General features: G+C 39.9%; 1 protein-coding gene across 2 annotated transcripts; it reads right to left on the bottom strand.

Annotated features, from left to right (window-relative positions):
- Positions 1 to 4682: 4682 nt before the first annotated feature.
- LOC306931064 (uncharacterized protein) lies at positions 4683 to 18946 on the bottom strand. Of its 2 annotated transcripts, XM_079512238.1 has the most exons (26): positions 18882 to 18946; positions 17570 to 17672; positions 17264 to 17396; positions 16107 to 16253; positions 15682 to 15816; positions 15240 to 15394; positions 14236 to 14339; positions 13555 to 13744; positions 13253 to 13381; positions 12959 to 13102; positions 12136 to 12271; positions 11505 to 11655; positions 11002 to 11138; positions 10715 to 10820; positions 10433 to 10496; positions 10074 to 10277; positions 9534 to 9679; positions 9291 to 9409; positions 9069 to 9190; positions 8415 to 8512; positions 8122 to 8258; positions 6509 to 6633; positions 6206 to 6351; positions 5680 to 5782; positions 5426 to 5562; positions 4683 to 5341 (listed from the first exon to the last, which is right to left on the bottom strand). In XM_079512238.1, exons 3-26 carry the CDS (start codon positions 17394 to 17396, stop codon positions 5224 to 5226), a joined length of 3186 nt encoding a protein of 1061 aa, XP_079368364.1. In that variant the 5' UTR covers positions 17570 to 17672; positions 18882 to 18946; the 3' UTR covers positions 4683 to 5223. The 2 variants fall into 2 exon arrangements, with proteins under 2 accessions (XP_079368364.1, XP_079368365.1); XM_079512239.1 differs by lacking the exon at positions 17570 to 17672.
- Between the last annotated feature and the right edge of the window lie 1381 nt (positions 18947 to 20327).

Raw genomic sequence — 20327 nt, 5'->3', positions numbered from 1 at the left:
AGGAAAATGAAACTTAACTTTGTGTTGAGAGGGGGAATGCCCAAGCCTACTGTAGGATCTGCCAGGAAGAATAATATGCTTGTTTTTCAGTAAAGTTCTATAGGCCTATAAATTGATTCATTTTTAAATAAACTATTTTCCAAGCAGCTTTTCTTCAACTTTCATCAACAAACAATCTCTTTCTACTGTAGATAGACCCATTGGCTATTGGTAGTGAAAGTGTGTGTGTGTGTGTGTGTTACTATACAGATTTCAGTCAGATCACGAATAGATAGAATGAGAATACAAGTGTGCATATGATATATGCTATTGGCGTTCGGCTCTGCTACATTTTTCTCCCTGCTCGGCACAATTAAACACCATCATTAAACATCAATATCAGGGAGAGTAGATATACAATAACAACCCCCCATGGGGAACAGAAATAGCAGAGCCCACCGGTGGTGCTGGGGTGGCGTTGGGAGCAAACATCACATAACAACCAGGAACCATGCAGAAGGAAGGCAGGAAGAAGCAAGCAGTCTAGGTGAGCTTAAATACCCCGCACAATTGGTCAGCTGACTGCCACTTCAGCGAATGACATGTGGGTCTTGCACACACTGAATACACCCACATAGTAATGCAGCATATTAACTCCTTGAGTATATGTATGCGCCCTTGAGCACAGCAAGAAACCCCTCGAGTACATCTGACGTATAATTTATTTTGGGGCTTGTATGAAGCCCCAAAATGTTTATGTATTAATTCTTGTTTTCTGTTCTCAGACACTGGTCCGATCAATCAATCGTCACTCTAGTGTAGTGGTTAGACTAGCATATGCCTTTCAGGCGGAAGGTTGTGGATTCAAACCCTGCCTGGGGTCGACGTTAGCAAGTAGTAGGGGAGCCTATCAATCAAATTTTGATGCCCGTGATTTTGGAATGTTAATTTTTGGAGACAGGTATATCTTGATTCTTGGGGTTACCAGAATGCCAAAAAAACATGTCTCCAATTTTTTATGTCAGGTTTAGCATGTTTAATTAGCATAATTAGCTAATAAATTGTCAAAAACGGAAATGGCAATAACTTTGCTTCTAGGTAACTTATAAAGATGATCTAAGAGTCTGAGTCCATGTTTGTGATGTCCAGATATTCATCTGTTACCATTGTGAAGTCATACAACCTTTCCTAATTAGCATAATTGCCATACATTATGCAAAAACGAGGTGAACATCAGCAAATTGCTGCATGTTTTACTTTTAGTCAACTTTGAAAGCTTCTCACAGACTTCAAGTGTATGTTTACAACTCCAGGAATAATTATCATCCTATGAATAAATCATGCAACCTTTTGTCTATGTAATAATTATGTAATAATCACACCAAAACCAGAAATAGCTGTATTTCTTTGCTTTAAGTTAATTAATACGCATGATATTACAGACAGTGTAAGTCTGTTTGCATGTCTAGAAAATATTAGAAGCGACCTCGCACTAAAGGGCTGGGCGAGTGCTGGTGCTTTGGAATGGGGGGTCAGATCAACATATCTGCCTGGGTCATGACAGACTGCTGGGCGAGTGCTGGTGCTTTGGCATGGGGGGTCAGATCAACATATGGAATGTATTCTGAACTGGCCATATATGGAGCGTGTCTTGAGTGTACAGGGTTTGATGAGGTCAGATCAACATATGGAATGTCAGAACAGGTCAGCTCCATATAGAGATCTAATTTAATTTTCGGGCCTGTTGAGAACTAATAACTTTGGGGCAGGCCCGTCCATAATTTCCTAAAGGCGACCTGCAGTCGCAAGAAAGAACAATATTGGAAATGGTCACAGAATTATCAGATTGTTTATTCTAATATTTACAGAAAGTTTAGAAAATTGAAGGGTCTCCATCTTCGTCGTCAATCCCCAACAGATGTGCCTTGCTTACCACACACCTCTAATCATCTGCCCCACACATGCACATCTCAGAGCAGTTCAAATTTTAGATCGACAAGAACAATGTGATATGCACTGTGATTTCTTGCAGACACATTTGATCAGTTGGGTAATGGTGGCTGGCCCGTGGGTATCCCGTGTTGTGACTGGCACCAGTTGAGCTCCCTCAGCCTCCCATCCATATTCAGTTGCTGGTGGCATCTGTGGGTTAGGTACGTGCTGCGTCAGAACTGAGCCTTTTTGTAGCTCATAGTATATACAGTAGCAACTGCAGATACCACCTCCACAGGACACCTGTTTAGACCTGGCCCACAGGTTAAATTCCCTGGAGCTGTCTGATCAGCTCCAGAGACGGCATGGAACCCTGGTAAGGCTGAAGTCCTCGTTTTACCCAGTGCCTGCACTACTGGCTCCAGCGATGATACGTTTTTTGTTCCCCACACCGGTGATGAAATAGATGTCCTTGCACAGCTGATGGTACCGTCGTATTGTAAGAACAAAGACATCAGTGTCAGGGGACTCAATGTAGAGCTGTGTTGCCCCTCTTCGGACAGCATCCAGGCTGTGCAGGATTATCCTTGTGTCAGCCTCTTCCTGTACGCTGTGGAGATGTTTTACATCGATAGAGTTTGAGTGGACAGCCTGCCTTGACGTGATTATAAAAACATTGGGTTTCACCTGGAAGTGTTGGAGGGCTTTCTTAGCAAGATAAGACAGTCAGCTCATCTTTGGTGCTGATACCTGACAAGAACTGTTTTTCTGACACTTCCCTATCGGTGTGTTGTCTTCCACATGATAAGTGGTAGGGGCCCGGGGCTTTCCACCCTGGCGTCGGTCAAATACTACATGGATCTCACTATGTTCTTTGGTCTTCCTGTCCAGTGTGGCTATGGAGTGGTCAGCTTACTGGGAACATGTCTTGATCCATGGTGGCTTTCCCATTGCCTGTACCAATGCCATTCCATCTATGACAGTTACACTCTTAGCTGGAAGGGTACAACTGTCAAAAAAGATTGAAGCATTTGTTTGCCAGCTGTACGAGCCCGGTACAAATCCTGTGGATGTTGATGAGCTCAGGTGGAGGTTATTCACAAAGAAACAATTAGAAGCCGAGAAGCTGCCACCTACACAAGCAGCATTAAATCAAGCCATTACCCATGCATATTATCAGGCAATGGTATGGGATCAGGACCACGTACCTAACCCACAGATGCCACCAGAAACTAAAAATGGATGGGAGGCTGAGGGAGATCAACTGGTGCCAGTCACAACACGGGATACCCACGGCCCAGCCACCATTACCCAACTGATAAAATGTGTCTGCAAGAAATCACAGTGCATATCACATTGTTCTTGTCGATCTCAAAATTTGAACTGCTCTGAGATGTGCATGTGTAGGGCCGATGATTAGAGGTGTGTGGTAATGTAAACAAGGCACATCTGTTGGGGATTGACGATGACGAAGACCCTTCAATTAAATGTGTTTTCAAAACTTTCTGTAAATATTAGAATAAAAATCATGTGATAATTCTGTGACCATTTCTCATATTGTTCTTTATTTTATGAGGGATATATATATATATATATATATATATATATATATATAAAGCTAATAATGGAAAGGTTGCATATCCTAGTTATGGAAAGAGAATATTTTCTAGACATGCAAACAGACTTACTGTCTGTAAGATCACATGTATTAATTAACTTAAAGCAACGAAATATAGCTATTTCTGGTTTTGGTGTGATTATTACATAATTATTACATAGACAAAAGGTTGCATGATTTATTCATAGGATGATAATTATTCCTGGAGTTGTAAACATACACATGGAGTCTGTGAGAAGCTTTCAAAGTTGACTAAAAGTAAAACATGCAGCAATTTGCTGATGTTCACCTCGTTTTTGCATAATTTATGGGAATTATGCTAATTAGGAAAGCTTGTATGACTTCACAATGGTAACAGATGCATTTCTGGACATCACAAACATGGACTCAGACTCTTAGATCACCTTTATAAGTTACCTAGAAGCAAAGTTATTGCCATTTCCGTTTTTGACAATTTATTAGCTAATTATGCTAATTAAACATGCTAAACCTGACATAAAAAATTGGAGACATGTTTTTTTGGCATTCTGGTAACCCCAAGAATCAAGATATACCTGTCTCCAAAAATTAACATTCCAAAATCACGGAAAGTGATAGGCTCCCCTACTAAAGGGCATGTGGTTGCAACAGGTTCCTAACGCCAAATCAAATGGGCCAAATCTGAGCCAAGTCTCCTGAGGAGGCACGTCTGAAGCCTGTCCTGGACAGGCCTGTCCAATGTGCACACATATAGGACACACAGCAAGTTATGCTTTGTACACACGACACACAGGTTGCATGGACGGACAGATGGACAGAAAAAGATCGATCTTTGGATAATATACGGATATGTATGGGTAAATAGTATAGTCAACTCTATGACACCAAGGGAATTGTATCCTGGGAACTACTCACAAATCACAATTTAGTTAAAGCATAAAGCCAGGGCGCCTGCTTACACAATGTAAATCCCCAGCCAGTTTCATGGGTGTAGGCCTACTAAGCAATCAACTTTATTTCATACACCGATCACAATGAAACATTAAAATAGGATGGATCCAAGAGCTTAGATTGTTTTTATATTTTAATAGGGACTGGAAAATCACAGGTTGAAGTAGACATAAAATACAATATTGCCACATAAATGGTAAATGGTAAATGGTGCATTTATATAGCGCCTTTATCCAAGGCGCTTTACATAGATTGTGCATTACTATCATCCATCATAAAAATAATACCTTATGACGCCCTTTTGAATAGAATAGTGAATTATGCTTATGCTATCGAGGCAGACTATTTCAACAGGAAAGATAAACATCCATGTTTTTTGCCATGTTTTTTGGCAGATTTAAAAGACAAATCGAAAAATTGTGTAATGTATCATTAATCAATTATTATAAAATAATATAATGCTGGTATTGCATGCTAATTTGATTTTAACATACACCATAACAAGAACCATGAACAAATTATCTTAATATATTGCTGCAGTACTGAAAATCTTTGATCATAATCCCCTTAAGGGACAATTCTGGAATTCTGGCATGTTTAGTGTTACCTTTTAAAGCAATTTAAAGTACATTAAAAAAGAAGAAAAAAACTAAATTCAAACATGCATGACATGATTGTTTGTGTGCAGCTCGCCACATCATGTACATCAAGTTCAGTGCAAAAGGCAGTAATGGCAGAAAATGTTATAGTGTAAAGTAAAGTTTCTACACCCAGGTTCCAATTTGATCGGAACGGCGCTCCTTCGCCATTCTCCACATGGCGTGGTTTGTTTTAAGGTCAGATTTTGTGAGAGGACGGCCTTTGGGATCCTGATTTCCATTCCTGGAAAAACAATGTTCAATAAATTAGAATACAAGACAATTCCGCCAGCGAGACATTTCTTGGGGGTGGGGGGGGAGACCTTACTTTTTGAGGTATTTCTCAATGGCCTTTCGTTCGTATATATCTCCATGTGTTGTTTTCACAGGGTCCCTAAACATCCTCTTGGTCAGTGGACAGATCAGATGTTGGGGTGGAGCATCCGGACTTTGACCCACCAGTTTCTTTCAATGAATAAGAGGACAGAATGAAAATAATGTAGTTAAGTTTAGTAGGTAAGTTGTCCAATGATCTACAACAAGTCCATATCATAATTTCACTAAAAGGGAATAACTCATCACCTTCTCCACGTCATCAATTGAGGTCCCGGCATTTTTTTCTGTATTCTCCTTGGCTGCTTGATTGTATCTATCACGGCTGGTCAAGAAGTCCTCCGCCAAAATGCTTCCAAAGGGAAAGATACATACGGTATTCATTTTAAACACATGATTAAATCAATATACAGTTACCAACATAACGTATAAAAAGCATGCATTGGCCTGGGCCGCGGTCGTCGGTCGAGCAGTCCAGGCACCTAGGCTGGATTGACGGCATGTCGCGGGTTCGAGTCCCGATCCCGACGACCGTTGCCACATGTCTTCCCCCATCTCTCTCCCCCTTTCCGTCAAAATACTGTAAAATCTCTCAATAAAGGCAAAAACCGAAAAAATATCTTTAAAAAAAAGCATGCATTTCCTTGACACATTTAAATTGCCTATTTATGCCTTATGAAAAGCACTGTCTGTCAATTGACTTTGTGTATGAAAGGTGCTAAATAAACATACATTGGCCATGATTACATTTGGAAATCAAAGCCTTAAAAACAACCTGTCCAGGGGGTCTTCAGGCTCGGGGATGATGAGCAGTCCATACATGGCATCCAGGATTTCTCTCATGGTGATTTGGGCGTTGTAGTTACGGTCAAATATATTGTGGCAGATTCGGCCCACGCTGTTGATGTTGCAGTGATGTATCTTTGCTTATGTTAAGAAAACAACTTATGAATTGCTATGATACATTGTATTTAATATTGTCATATGATATCAACTTAGGATCAAACAAATGTATGTATCACAGTTTCAATATTAATGGTCATTCATGTCTGTAAGTGGTGTGTAATAATGAGGATACACGTGTGACGAAGCGGACCAGAGGAGGTTTCACAGGATAGTCAGGACCAAACTGGCAGTAGAGCTCAAAGACTCCTTTCTCATACGGCGTGTCAGGAGGACCTTCCATGGCCAGCTTCCAGAAGGCTGAAAGGTTTAAAAGGAGCAGGATTGCATGCTGAATACTTAATTTTAGTTTCAAATCACTTTTGAATATCCCTATGGAGTGCTAGGACTATATAGACTATTGACTAGAGCACAAACAACTACCAATATTGATTGGAAAACTGATAAAGTCCTGCATAGATTATTCAAGGGTTAGTCAAATAAGTAGGCATGTGTCAACTCATAAACCAACTAAATGGAAAATGCGACACTCCAAAATAAAAGATGGAAAATGCAAGACTGGCTCAGATGCAATTTCTCATATTTATTTGCGAACGCTGACGTGTTTCGGCAGAGCCTTCTTCAGAGCAGACTACAAGTAGTAGGCATGGATACCGGAGAACTCGCCAGTTTACCAAGTCGCCACGGCGAAAATTCTTCATCAATGTCTTCATCGTTATGCTAACATGCTGTCTTCATCAGTGTAGTATGTCAAATTCACAGATGTTATAGTTCATTTCGAAAGTGATCAAATTATTTTGTGCAATTAAATGGTCAGCTAGATGATGATAAAAAGGTGAGTATGTGAATACCAATGATAAGTAGGCCTACCATTTCAGGAATTGTTTACTAATGAATTACATTGTTTCGGTACTTTGGTGTTTAAACTTTTAGCATTCCTACTTTCTCTCTAAACAACTATCCTCTCTCTCTCTCTCAATTCAATGCAATTTAAATGAAGGTGAAGTAAAACTAAAATGCACTAAATCGCGGCGAGTTGGTAAACTGGCGAGTTCTCCGGATACCGTAGGCATGCATCGTTTGTGCTGGGATCCTTCCAACTTGACTGCACCTACATGCCACTTGGGACTTGGGGGAATCCTTACCAGGTGTTCAAACCAAGCAGATTTCTCTGTAATAATGGAGGAGGAGGGGCATATTAATAACTCTATCCTCCTCCTGGATAACCAAGTTCCTCATCCTTTGACAGAGGGTGAGCTTGACCACTGCCACTCGTATTGGCAATGATATACTTTTGGTCAATACTGTTATGGGCTGGCTGCGTTTCTGGTTTTTTTCCTTTTCCCTATATGGTCTGGCATGGGCGTGTGACTGGCTTCCTGGGCTGTGACGTGCTATCTACTTCCTGTGGAACTGCACACCTTGGGGTCATCTCCTCATCAAGCCCAGCTGATAAAAACCCTGGCTCTTCACGCCAGCCCTTGCCAAATTATCAAATAAAGGCAAAAAAAGATATCTTAAAAAAAAGAAAATACCTTGACCTCAAAATCACAGGTGTAGGTCGGAAAGCTTAGTTCCTTACATCTTGCAAGACTAGCTCCGTATGCACGCGTGCACACACACACACACACACACACACACACACACACACACACACACACACACACACACACACACACACACACACACACACACACACACACACACACACACACACACACACACACACACACACACACACACACACACACACACACACACACACACACGAATACTGTGGTCACTTACTGAAGTCTGACTCTGATGGAAAGATGGCGAAAAATGGATGGGGGTCACAATGCAGACTCTTTAACTCCTCCATGATGCGTTTGTCCTTCTCCATGAAACGCCTACTCTTACACTCCTGAACCTTATTTTTCAGAGCACTACATGAAAACAGTAAACCTTTGTTAAAATTGTACTGGTTGTGTAGAGCACTGTGTGTTGGGGGAGGGAGAGGAGACTTGTTTGAGGGAATTGAATATTTGCCAAAAATGTATATGTAGATCAATTTCTTCAATATGATTTCTTCCATCATTTACTTCTCTGTTGTTGTCACTTTGTTGTCCAACTCCTTTGGCAGTGAAGCTTCTGGGAATTCATCATATCCACGACTGGCAAAGAGACTCGTTAGAACACTCTGTTGTAAATGATAATCAACAGCATCATTATAATAATGTGATAAGCCAGTCACTTGAACTGTCAAATTACTGGAACATTTTCAACTGAAAGGCTAAAAATGATAGCGTGCAATGAAGGGATAAGGAAGCCCATGTTAAATCCTCCTTATTTATGTCTAAAGGGGGAATGTTCCAAATCCAATCTGATCGCTGTGTGTAATACTATGTAATAGTCAATTCATAGACGAGTTGGAACAAGTCATTAGTCAATCACGCACCAAAGGTTGTCATGAACGGGACTCGAACACGCAACACGCTGTCAGGCCAGAGTATGTGGCATGCAACTGGACCACTAGGCAAGCGGACGCCCCAGTCAATCATAGTTTAAAGTTAGCCATTGCCATCTAGTGTAATTATACATTATCGATTGATTGATGTTATTTGATTGATTGTGATGGTTTGACAAAAGTTGTGTATAGTGTTCTAGGATTAATGGAAACAAATGAATTAACTGGTTACAGTTTACTGTAAATCCTGGCATGCATCTATAATGATTGTGTGTGCCGTGTAACAAACTTCAGTGAGGGTAGATGGATCGAGTTTGTCTTTGGGTTTCCTCATCTCCAGAGAAAGAACCGTCTCAATCTCAAACAGCTTCAGGCCGTCGATGCTCATCTCTGGTTTGAAACAGCAACCACCTGAAACCACATGCATTCAGTTGTGAGATAGGCTCCAGTAGTTCTACACATAGATACAGATACAAGTGTTAAAATAGCATGCATGCTGAATGCTCGGTACCTGTTGCATTACTAATTCCATGCAACATGTTATTCCCCATGTTTCCAAGAAGGATTGCATCCACAATGATGTTGGCGTTTATCAGCTTGGCAGCAACATCAACTGGCTTGGTCTGTGATCTATGGGCAGATGATCAGGTCATATAATTCCCACATCCCAGTAAAAACATCACAGGCAACATTGCAATTTGTTCTCAATACTAACAATACTATAACTACTGACATGCTGTTACATTACATTTACCCAGCATCATTTCCATCTGTAAGACACATGATGCGAAGTCTGCAATCTTTGAACTTCATCTTGACTTTTTCCAACTCAGACACTCCATGCTGCAGAGCATCGTATAGTTTGGTGGATCCCGTTGCTTGAAGGCTGTGAATGTGATCCTATAAATGTATCCCACAAAGTTTTAGCAACTTTTATTTTTACTCCCACTTGAAAACCTGAGTACTGCAGTCGAATACATGCAGGTACCACTAACAGTGGGCACCTACACATAATATACTGTATAACTGTAATAAATAATGTAATATATCTGTATCGAAATCGGTATCTGCCGATATGACCTGCAAATAATCGCAGATTGAATATCGTTCATAATTTCAATATTGTTCATCTCTAGTTTCACTTTATGTGTCTTTATGTGTCATTTCATTTATTTACAGTGAAGAATATGTCTTCTCAGGATGTGCATGATAAGGCTGATATTGCATGTTTATGAAGAAAATAGGACGTATGAACTATGAAGTCAGTAATACAAGTAGCATAAAAGTAAATTACCTTGAATTTTTCCAGAGTTTCTGTGAATGTGTGGAGGGTTTTCACTCCTGAGTCAAACTTCACAAGGCCTATCACATGATGGAAATCATAAGCCATGGTCCGTGTGGCAAAGTTATCAAAGAGCACTTTTACTGCATCGATCTTCTTGATATCCACACTTCCATAACATTTCTCATTCATAGAGCCGCTTGCATCCACTAGTATCTAATGAAATGAGATGAAAAAGAACATGGACAAAAAGTGTCTTTTTATTATGAGGATAAATGTGAAGCATGTTAATAACTAAAACTATTTTACTCAATACTGACACCAATACAAAATAAATTATTCCGCAAAAGACAAGATATCGTAAAGATTACCAGAATTGCCTCTTTTGGAGTCCTACTTGTGACAAATGAATGGTCACCTCTGCTGTCTCCAGTTCTTTGTATGAAAATGTAAAACAAAACAGTAACAAATTAAATTATATAATAGATCTTGAGAAACACTGCAAAGGCCCGTCACTATAACTCTGGCATTACCATATATAGAGATAACTATGAATCAGACATAACCATAGAGTTACCACTGCAGCTACACCCAAATGTGACTGACAGCATGACATCAGAAACAAAAAACAAAACAAAAAACGAAATACTCACTTGGCAGCCAGTTTGTTGACATCCACAGATTTTACTTCACCATTACTAAACACTTTGATCATCTCAGGGGCTGCTTTGTCTTTACGCACATAAACGGCAAGTTCATCTACCAAGGAGGAAAAACATATTCAACAGTCGCTTTTTATGGCCAGCAATCATTTCATGGGTTGTTTTCAAAGTAAAGAGTAATCATAATTATTATTACATATAGTATATTATTACATATGCCATTTGTATGACGTGTTAATGCTCTCATTCCATACAGTGTATGCCCTCTTCAAAGTTACCTTCACTAAGTAGAACAAGTCGTGGCCCATCCAGTCCTACATCCTTCAGAAGGAGTGGTGGAGTCACCATCAGCTGAGAGAACGATTGTATTCCTTCTGCCATACTGTCAAAGGTCTTCTTAATATCAATCTGAAAGCTTGAATTCAACATCAATAGTTACTAGAAATGCAGTAAGTAGTACTTACTGCATTTCTAGTAACTATACTGTTAGCACAGTGTACCTACTAAGTACACTGAATGCACACCACAAAATGTACATACTGTCCTCGTTTCCATGCAAATAAACATCACAAAAAACATGTCTCCTAGCTAAAGGGTGCCAAAGGATGTTAGTAATTCTAATGCCACTGTTAATGCGACAAAATAATGTTGCACAACCAGTGGTACCAGTGGTACCATTTATGGTCATACATGCGCACGCATGCATGCATGCATGCACGCACACGCTCACACACACGTCACATGCTCACGTACACACATACACACGCTCACACACACATACTTTTGACCTGGCACATTGTCAGGGTCAATCCAAAGATGATATGTTCTGATGAATGGAGGCACACTGAGTAAAATCTTCTCAATGTCCGTTGCTCTCCTCAGTGACGTCTCTCTCAAGTAGGCCTCACTGCAGTTTGGAAGTTTCTCTCCGTCTAAACACAAAATACACTTGCACTGACATTAACCTTTAATAGCATGAATGTTCATGACAGAATATGTAGAAAAGTTTTGGTTTTCATTTAAATTAACTGTAAATTATACTATGTAAATTAGGAGTTCGTGCTGACATAATTGCTGTTTTCATGATTTGGTATTTTGGGAAGACATTTTGGTTCCTTTGTTGGGGCTGCATGAGCCAAATGTCTACCCTCTTTTTGACAACCCCCATGAGGCTATTTTCTTGTTTTTCTTGTATTTATTTATTTTAACTCTATGCAGATTGGCATTTCAAGAATGTCTTGGCATGTAGTATAAAATGTAGTCTACTATTTCTGATGATTTACTATTTACTACTACTACTATTTATCTACTGAATATTTTGGCCATCAATGAAAAGTCAACAAAGGCTTTCAACATTGCATCATTGATTTATAACATAAATAGTGTTAGCCATATGCAAGAGTTGCATTTACCTTTGATTTTCTGGAGAACATATGATCTTTCAAAGACATCTGCTACTCCAGGTACTCTGACTGGGTCACTGAAACGTACGCCTTCATGTGATCTAAGATCCATTGGTGCGTAGTTCTCATGTTCTGATGTTTCTTTCTGCCAGAACAAGAGAGTAAAGATTTTACTTGGCATAAAATTACTACTACAAGTGACTGTGCTCAAAATCATGTCACGTTTATACATGTATGCTGGTTTAATCAGACATGGAAGAGGGTATCTCTATCTCTCGGTCAGTAGGCAATATGTGGAAGAGAATATTTTCAATATTTCTCAGTGATTTGTATAATTTCTAGGGATTTGATTATTATCAAATTTGACATGGTGGCATTTGAGTGTGAGGCCGGCTAGTGATTTATAATTGTGAATTTATACACAATTATAATTGCCTGGCAGTAGATTCTACAAGCCAGACAGACACCGTGTGGCGTGTGCCCAATTGGCTAGTTCCACTCCATAAACCCACAAGCCCAGAGAGGGACTGTGTGCCATCTGAGATTATGAATTCACCAAAATGCCATAATTGTATTTAAAACAAAAATAATTTACTAAAAAAGAATTAAGGTCCATGGACTACTGGGATAGAAATATGATTCTGATTGGCCTAGTAGTCTGTGAGATTAGCAGTGGGCAGACACACATAACAGAGAAAACACACAAAACTACCACCCTGTTCCAGTAAATAAATACATTTATATAAACAAAATAACACTTCCACTAGTGACTATCAAGTGCATGATATTTGTTAAATACTCTCTCACCACCACAGATGGAATCTTTACATACCTCTGCTTCAGAGATAAGATAGGCCCAGCAGTGTGTTGAATTCTCAAAGACATCAAGGTCCTCAATGGTCTTTGCACCTCTTTTTCCCCCCAGTCTTGGCAAAAGTTCTCTAAAGAGTGTGTACAAGGCTTCAACGATGGCAATCTAAAGGAGGTAAAAATGTTCCCCAAGATTATGAATTATGAATGCAAAGAACCACTGTAAAATAATGATGATTCCAGTCAAGAAATAAAGTTCTACATGTAAAAGTAGAATGAATCATTAAATATTGCAAGACCATCTCATACGGTTTACCTTCTGAGTCCTGAAGACAACCTCATTTCTGCAGAGTAACTGGTACAGACTTTGAGCCAGAGGGTTGCATCCAGTGAGTCTTTGTATGTATGCAACCACTTTCTTGAATCCTTTTCTACAATCCATTTTCTAAAAGAAAAAAGAAAAAAAAACATATACATATATATATATATATGTATATATATATATAATTTATATATACTCTATATAAACTACTTAAAATAGTAACTGCGTTAGGATTTGAAATGACAAAATATACAGTATAATTGGCAAAATAATGTAAGACACAATGGTACTCTTACAATTGCATAAAGTGAGGAGAAGAAGACACTCAGTCCTTTCTGTGTTTGCTGGACTGATGGAACAACATCATTGATGAAGACTTCATTGGTCTCTGGAGTCTTTTCACAAAATGTGGACAAAGTAAAGTACACCGTCGACTCCTCAGAGACACCACAACTTTGCAGTGTCTCTCCACTGGAATGTTCACCACTGAATAAAATATAAGAGAAGGGGGGAAAAGTATATAGTAGTTAAGTAGTAGCCTAATTATAAAATCTGATTGGTTGATAGCCATGGTATAACAATTGTACATTTCTATATCCTTCCACAGATAAAAAAAAGTTATACTGTACAAACTGTACAAACATCACAAGGTATAAACCATAGTCAACAAGAATGGGACAAACATTTTTGCATTCAGTTTGCACATTCACAAAAATGTGAAATAAAACAAATATGCAGGCAGTCGGGTTCAACTTTCTGGTATAAAATATCCTTGTATAATTAAACTATTTATTTTCATGCTGCCATATTTGCTTTTAAATATACATATTTTTTTCTTCTGTTTTTACGAGTCATAGGATTTGGGTAGTCTTATATAATCACCTGTGTTTCCATTATACAGTAGGTAATGTGTAGGCATATTTATTGAATAATTTCCATGCCATTCCACTCCATTTTTGGCAATGATTTTGAATTACCTGTAATGGAGAACATGAGCTGGGATTCCACTTTCATTTGCAAGTTTGAGTCTCAAGCTGTTGATCGTGTCAGTTGCCACGTCCACTTTGATCTCAAATTTTCCCTATTAAGAAATGTGGTGAGTTAAGAGCTGTTTACACTAAGCGATTGGAGCATGTTGGAGCCCACACACACGACAGAGAGAGAGAGAGAGAGAGAAAGAGAAAGAGAGAGAATATGGGAAAGGAGACAGTGCCGATGATGTTATAATCTATGGCATCACACACTGGGTTTGTCTTTTCTACACGTTCAGATTTGCTGATTTACTTACTTAAGTATAAGTTCAGTATAAGTTGTTAAACAGTATAACATTTCGATTAGTCACATCATCACCATTAAATCGTTCAGCTCACCCTCAGCATCACTAGTCACATCATTACCATTAAATCGTTCAGCTCACCCTCAGCATCACTAGTCACATCATCACCATTAAATCGTTCAGCTCACCCTCAGCATCACTAGTCACATCATTACCATTAAATCGTTCAGCTCACCCTCAGCATCACTAGTCACATCATCACCATTAAATCGTTCAGCTCACCCTCAGCATCACTAGTCACATCATTACCATTAAATCGTTCAGCTCACCCTCAGCATCACTAGTCACATCATCACCATTAAATCGTTCAGCTCACCCTCAGCATCACTAGTCACATCATTACCATTAAATCGTTCAGCTCACCCTCAGCATCACTAGTCACATCATCACCATTAAATCGTTCAGCTCACCCTCAGCATCACTAGTCACATCATTACCATTAAATCGTTCAGCTCACCCTCAGCATCACTAGTCACATCATCACCATTAAATCGTTCAGCTCACCCTCAGCATCACTAGTCACATCATTACCATTAAATCGTTCAGCTCACCCTCAGCATCACTAGTCACATCATCACCATTAAATCGTTCAGCTCACCCTCAGCATCACTAGTCACATCATCACCATTAAATCGTTCAGCTCACCCTCAGCATCACGTGGCATCGAATAGTATCTTCTCCTCCAAAGACTTCAGGAGCTTCTTGCCTTTGCATTGCAGGGGATTGCTTTAGGTTATGCTTTGGTGTAAATATCGCATACAACTCTGCTCCATTTTCAATGTGTCTGTCTTTTAAGGTCCCTGTAGATTAGAAATGTTCATTTAAATAAATTAGCACATGATGTTACTTATACATGTACTTGTCAATTATATTGTCTATTCACAGCTTTGGCCACATATTATCATGACATAACCATATACAGTAGACAAGGACTGACATATAAAGAGATCTCCATATGGGCACTCTAGTGGATTAAACATGCCAAACTAAAGTATAATCTTTAAAAAATGTGTATTCATCAAAGTGAAGTTCTATTACAAAAATAAAATCATTAGCAATAAAAAATGTAAGGTCAAGCCATTCTTACATGTGTTGAAGAAAGGGTCATCAGTCAATGGCATTCCATCAACTGTGTATAGGCAGACACCTTTTGAATTCCCAACGTTTTCATGGTGGCAGATCCTTAACATCAGATCTTCAACTGTGTTTGCAGGGTCCATATCTAGAAGAGATTAATCTCAATGTTACCACACTAACAAAGGCATTTCCACAAGAAATATATGTATACATCACTCGCATATATTATACAGTAATGATATTGAATAATATGGGTTCCCAGATTGATCATTTCATAATGCATTACTTACTTACTGCAGGACGAAGAAATCATTTTAAAGAATAGAAATAAATAGTTCACGTGAACTAACAATAACATATTTCAATTTTCAACAGCTGGTTATAGGCTCAAGCTACCGTTTAAAAGATGGGCTTCTGTGGATGCCATTTACTCACCCCTGATACATTTTGGTTCAGGACAATGGGGGTATCTGTACTGGATGCAAAATGACTCCATCATTTGCAACGGGTTCACCGGGGCTCTGAATCTTGCAATTTCGTCTCTCATTTTAAAAAAACGATTCTTCTCCACTTGGGTAAAGCCTGGAAATATGTATTTAAAATGTAAAAGAAATAATTAAGCAGTTAAGAGTTCCTCTTCTACTTTCTATCTGATATGCTTTTGTTTAACCAATTAACCCATTGATGCCTGGTGCAACCTATACGTTGTTCTACCCTTGATGCCGGCGCGCTCTCTGTGTCTCATCATCAGCTATTGCTATGTATACATGTAGCAACATAACTATTTAAAAAAATAATGAATCAAAATTTGAAGGTTTCCTGAAACCTTAGGTCAGGCACTAGAAGGCGTTCCCAGATTCGGCCTCAGGTATCAATGGGTTAAGAGCGTTGTCATTTTAGATGTTATGCTAAAAAGCACAATTCTATACTTTGGCTATTCAAAATAGCAGATATACAAGCTCATAGCGTGGCACGAATCTTTGAAACGAAAAGTTTTAACTCAAATCTTTGCTTCTTTGGGGGTCCCTGGAACCAAATATTTGAGATAGTTGAGATTGTTATGTTAGATGCAGTAATAAACCTGTTTTGGAACCTCACCTCAGACCTACGCAGCTCAAACTTAAGGTGGCCTTACACTAGCCGATAATCGGGCATTTTTCGGCTAGTGTAAGGCCACCTTAAGTCACCCTCAACTCAATAAACTGACTTTCTGTTACACAGGATGCAAGTTCTTTTTTCCTAGGAGGATGTATCCTGAGAAAGTATTTCCTGATTCCTTTTCCTTTGTGTTTAGTCTGACAGACTTTTAGACTTTAGACTTTTAGATAAAAGCTATTATTTTAAAATACTGTATATTTACAACTTTTAACTTGGATGTTTAGCACAGCAGTAAAAACATAAGAAGAAGAAAGAAAGAAAAAATGCACACAGGTTATTTCTTTAAAATAAAAGGACTTTTTTCCACTACCGTTCAATTTACTGATATAATGTACAATTTCACTAGCTCTGGTCCATAGCTCTAATGCAACAGCATTGGACCAGAGCTACAATTTCACATGCATTTGTAGGCCATTTATATCCAATAATCTTACCCATATTGTTTAAATCTTCTTCTGTCACACTATCAATGAGGTCTCGCTCATCTTTCACACCGAACTGAATGAATTGGTTGTAATAAGAATCCAGTCTGTGACTTTCAAGTAGGTTGAATATTATGTTAGCCATCTGAAAAAAATAAAACATAAAAATAAAGCAAACAATTCTGTTATCTTTTGTGTAGCTGCCAGAGGGATGAACATTTGCAATAACCTTTAGCACCTTTAATATTATACTGTCATATAGTAAGAGAAATGTAAATACATGATTTTACAGTAAGTCAATGTAATCAAGAAACTCACTTTGCATCGTAATGTGCTTCTCACAAAGTCTGACCATTAAGTTTCTGTTTCGTGGCAGCGGTGGCCGAACGGATAGCGGCGCGGTCTTGATACCGGAAGGTTCCTAGTTCGAATCAGCCGTCTGACACGTTAAAATTACCACCGCTGAAGTGCCCTTAAACAAGGCATTGAACCACTACGATGAAATGTGTTCTATGAGCAGGGCCTGGCTGGAAACAAGTTCTTGAGCTTAGCCCAGATACCCTGGGTAAATATAGATTTAATTTCATTTCATTTCATTGTTCCAAGTTATATTGGGCAATAGGGGTGTGGCTTGCTTAACAAAACAAAATTCACGGAAAATAAATAGTCACATCTCCAACTGTACAAGACAAATGGTAGTTTGTCAATTATGGAATGATAGTTTGTAAAGTTTTTTTTTTAAATCCTGGGAGGGGGGAATGGTGACAAAGAAGGGCAAAAGAACAGCAATCTCATGATTCTCATCATCCATTCCATGACTGTTGACTGTCATGACCATATGGTCATGACGCCACTGAAGCCAGTTTTACGCGATCGCTACATTTACACTGAAAACGTGTACATAAACATTCAGATTTCAAATATAAAGTACTCACCACGTGGGCCACGGGTGTTAGAAATGTGCTGGAACGGCGATTAGCATTGCTGCATCCCGCGTTGTTTAATAAGAAGCATTTGTATCCGAGCACCCCGGCTACTTTTCTCAAACGGGGTTCGTTTGGAAAATTCACAATTCACAGTTGCACACCGGGAGCGCACTCGCCTATTAGTCTGTATTGGCAGTGCGGTCAGCGTGCCTATATCGAGCACACCCAGCGTTTCAGAGTGCCACACTCCTCCCGACCGATAGGGGCGCGTAGTTGAAAGCCAATGGCAATAGATAAACAGCTCGGATAAAAATGCCATTTATTAAACTATGCGGTGTGCAGCAATGCTAATCGCTGTCCCAGTACATTTCTAACACCCGTGGCCCACGTGGTGAGTACTTTATATTTGAAATCTGAATGTTTATGTACACGTTTACAATGTAAATGTAGCGATCGCGTAAAACAGGCGGACGCTAATAAGACTCCAGTCTTTCAAGTACGTTGTACATTATGGACCTGGTAGCCATACATCTGAAGCAATTTAAAAGGTAAACAATTCTTTAATGATACAGACAGTGTTACAGCCGAAAGGGGCTAAGTGAATTAAGGCTTGCGTATAACCTTTATCAACTTTAATGATACAGACAGTGTTACAGAAACGCCCATGAATAAGTTTGCAACTCTGATCAAGAAATGTAACTCACCTTGCACAGCTACCAAACCATACAGACCACGACCTGTCCTGCAGTCTGCTCACAATCGCATCGGATTGGCACTGTTCTTTTGGCAAATCTAACGGAGCAAATATAAGACTTCCGGTGGACGATCTCTTCAAAATAAGAGGACCCTCTAGAGTATTGAAAAAATGTTTAATTTGCACATTAAAACGACAAATGAAGCATTTAAATGATGCTATATGATGCTATAAGACACACATTATGTTTCTGTGTAAAAATAAGTAATTAAATAACGTAAAAAAGTTATCTAAATGGATAAATGCTATTCACTGGAGTGCATGGACTTTATAAAGTGGACACTGGACAAAAGACGCCTCCGCGAGGCAACTGTTGTGACATATGCACGCGTTCAGGGAGATGTCCTCTACCACACCCCACTCTCCGCTAAGCGGGATAGGTGTAAAATTCCGAGCAGCAGACCTTCTACTGCTGTCAACGGTAAAAAAAGTGCCGTTTCCAGACCCAGAGTGGACACTGGACAAAAGACGGCTCCGCGAGGCAACTGTTGTGACATACGCACGTGTTCAGGGAGATGTCCTCTACCACACCCCACTCTCCGCTAAGCGGGAGAGGTGTAAAATTCCGAGCAGCAGACCTTCTACTGCTGTCAAATGTAAAAATTGTGCCGTTTCCAGACCCAGAGTGGACACTGGACAAAAGACGGCTCCGCGAGGCAACTGTTGTGACATACGCACGTGTTCAGGGAGATGTCCTCTACCACACCCCACTCTCCGCTAAGCGGGATAGGTGTAAAATTCCGAGCAGCAGACCTTCTACTGCTGTCAACGGTAAAAAAAGTGCCGTTTCCAGACCCAGAGTGGACACTGGACAAAAGACGGCTCCGCGAGGCAACTGTTGTGACATACGCACGCGTTCAGGGAGATGTCCTCTACCACACCCCACTCTCCGCTAAGCGGGAGAGGTGTAAAATTCCGAGCAGCAGACCTTCTACTGCTGTCAACGGTAAAAAAAAGTGCCGTTTCCAGACCCAGAGTGGACACTGGACAAAAGACGGCTCCGCGAGGCAACTGTTGTGACATACGCACGCGTTCAGGGAGATGTCCTCTACCACACCCCACTCTCTGCTAAGCGGGATAGGTGTAAAATTCCGAGCAGCAGACCTTCTACTGCTGTCAACGGTAAAAGAAAGTGCCGTTTCCAGACCCAGAGTGGACACTGGACAAAAGACGGCTCCGCGAGGCAACTGTTGTGACATACGCACGCGTTCAGGGAGATGTCCTCTACCACACCCCACTCTCCGCTAAGCGGGAGAGGTGTAAAATTCCGAGCAGCAGACCTTTTACTGCTGTCAACGGTAAAAAATGTGCCGTTTCCAGACCCAGAGTGGACACTGGACAAAAGACGGCTCCGCGAGGCAACTGTTGTGACATACGCACGCGTTCAGGGAGATGT

The sequence above is a fragment of the Electrona antarctica genome, assembly GCF_951216825.1.
Source record: "Electrona antarctica genome assembly, chromosome: 1".
Lineage (NCBI taxonomy): Eukaryota > Metazoa > Chordata > Actinopteri > Myctophiformes > Myctophidae > Electrona > Electrona antarctica.
This window is presented reverse-complemented; position numbering and strand designations above follow the sequence as displayed.

Coding starts and splice junctions, on each gene's coding strand:
- LOC306931064 (XM_079512238.1), bottom strand. CDS start 17,396: ATGGCTAACATAATATTCAACCTACTTGAAAGTCACAGACTGGATTCT. Junction 15,395..15,681: donor TGACCCTTTCTTCAACACAT/GTAAGAATGGCT, acceptor TCTAATCTACAG/GGACCTTAAAAGACAGACAC. Junction 10,278..10,432: donor CTCCAAAAGAGGCAATTCTG/GTAATCTTTACG, acceptor TCATTTCATTAG/ATACTAGTGGATGCAAGCGG.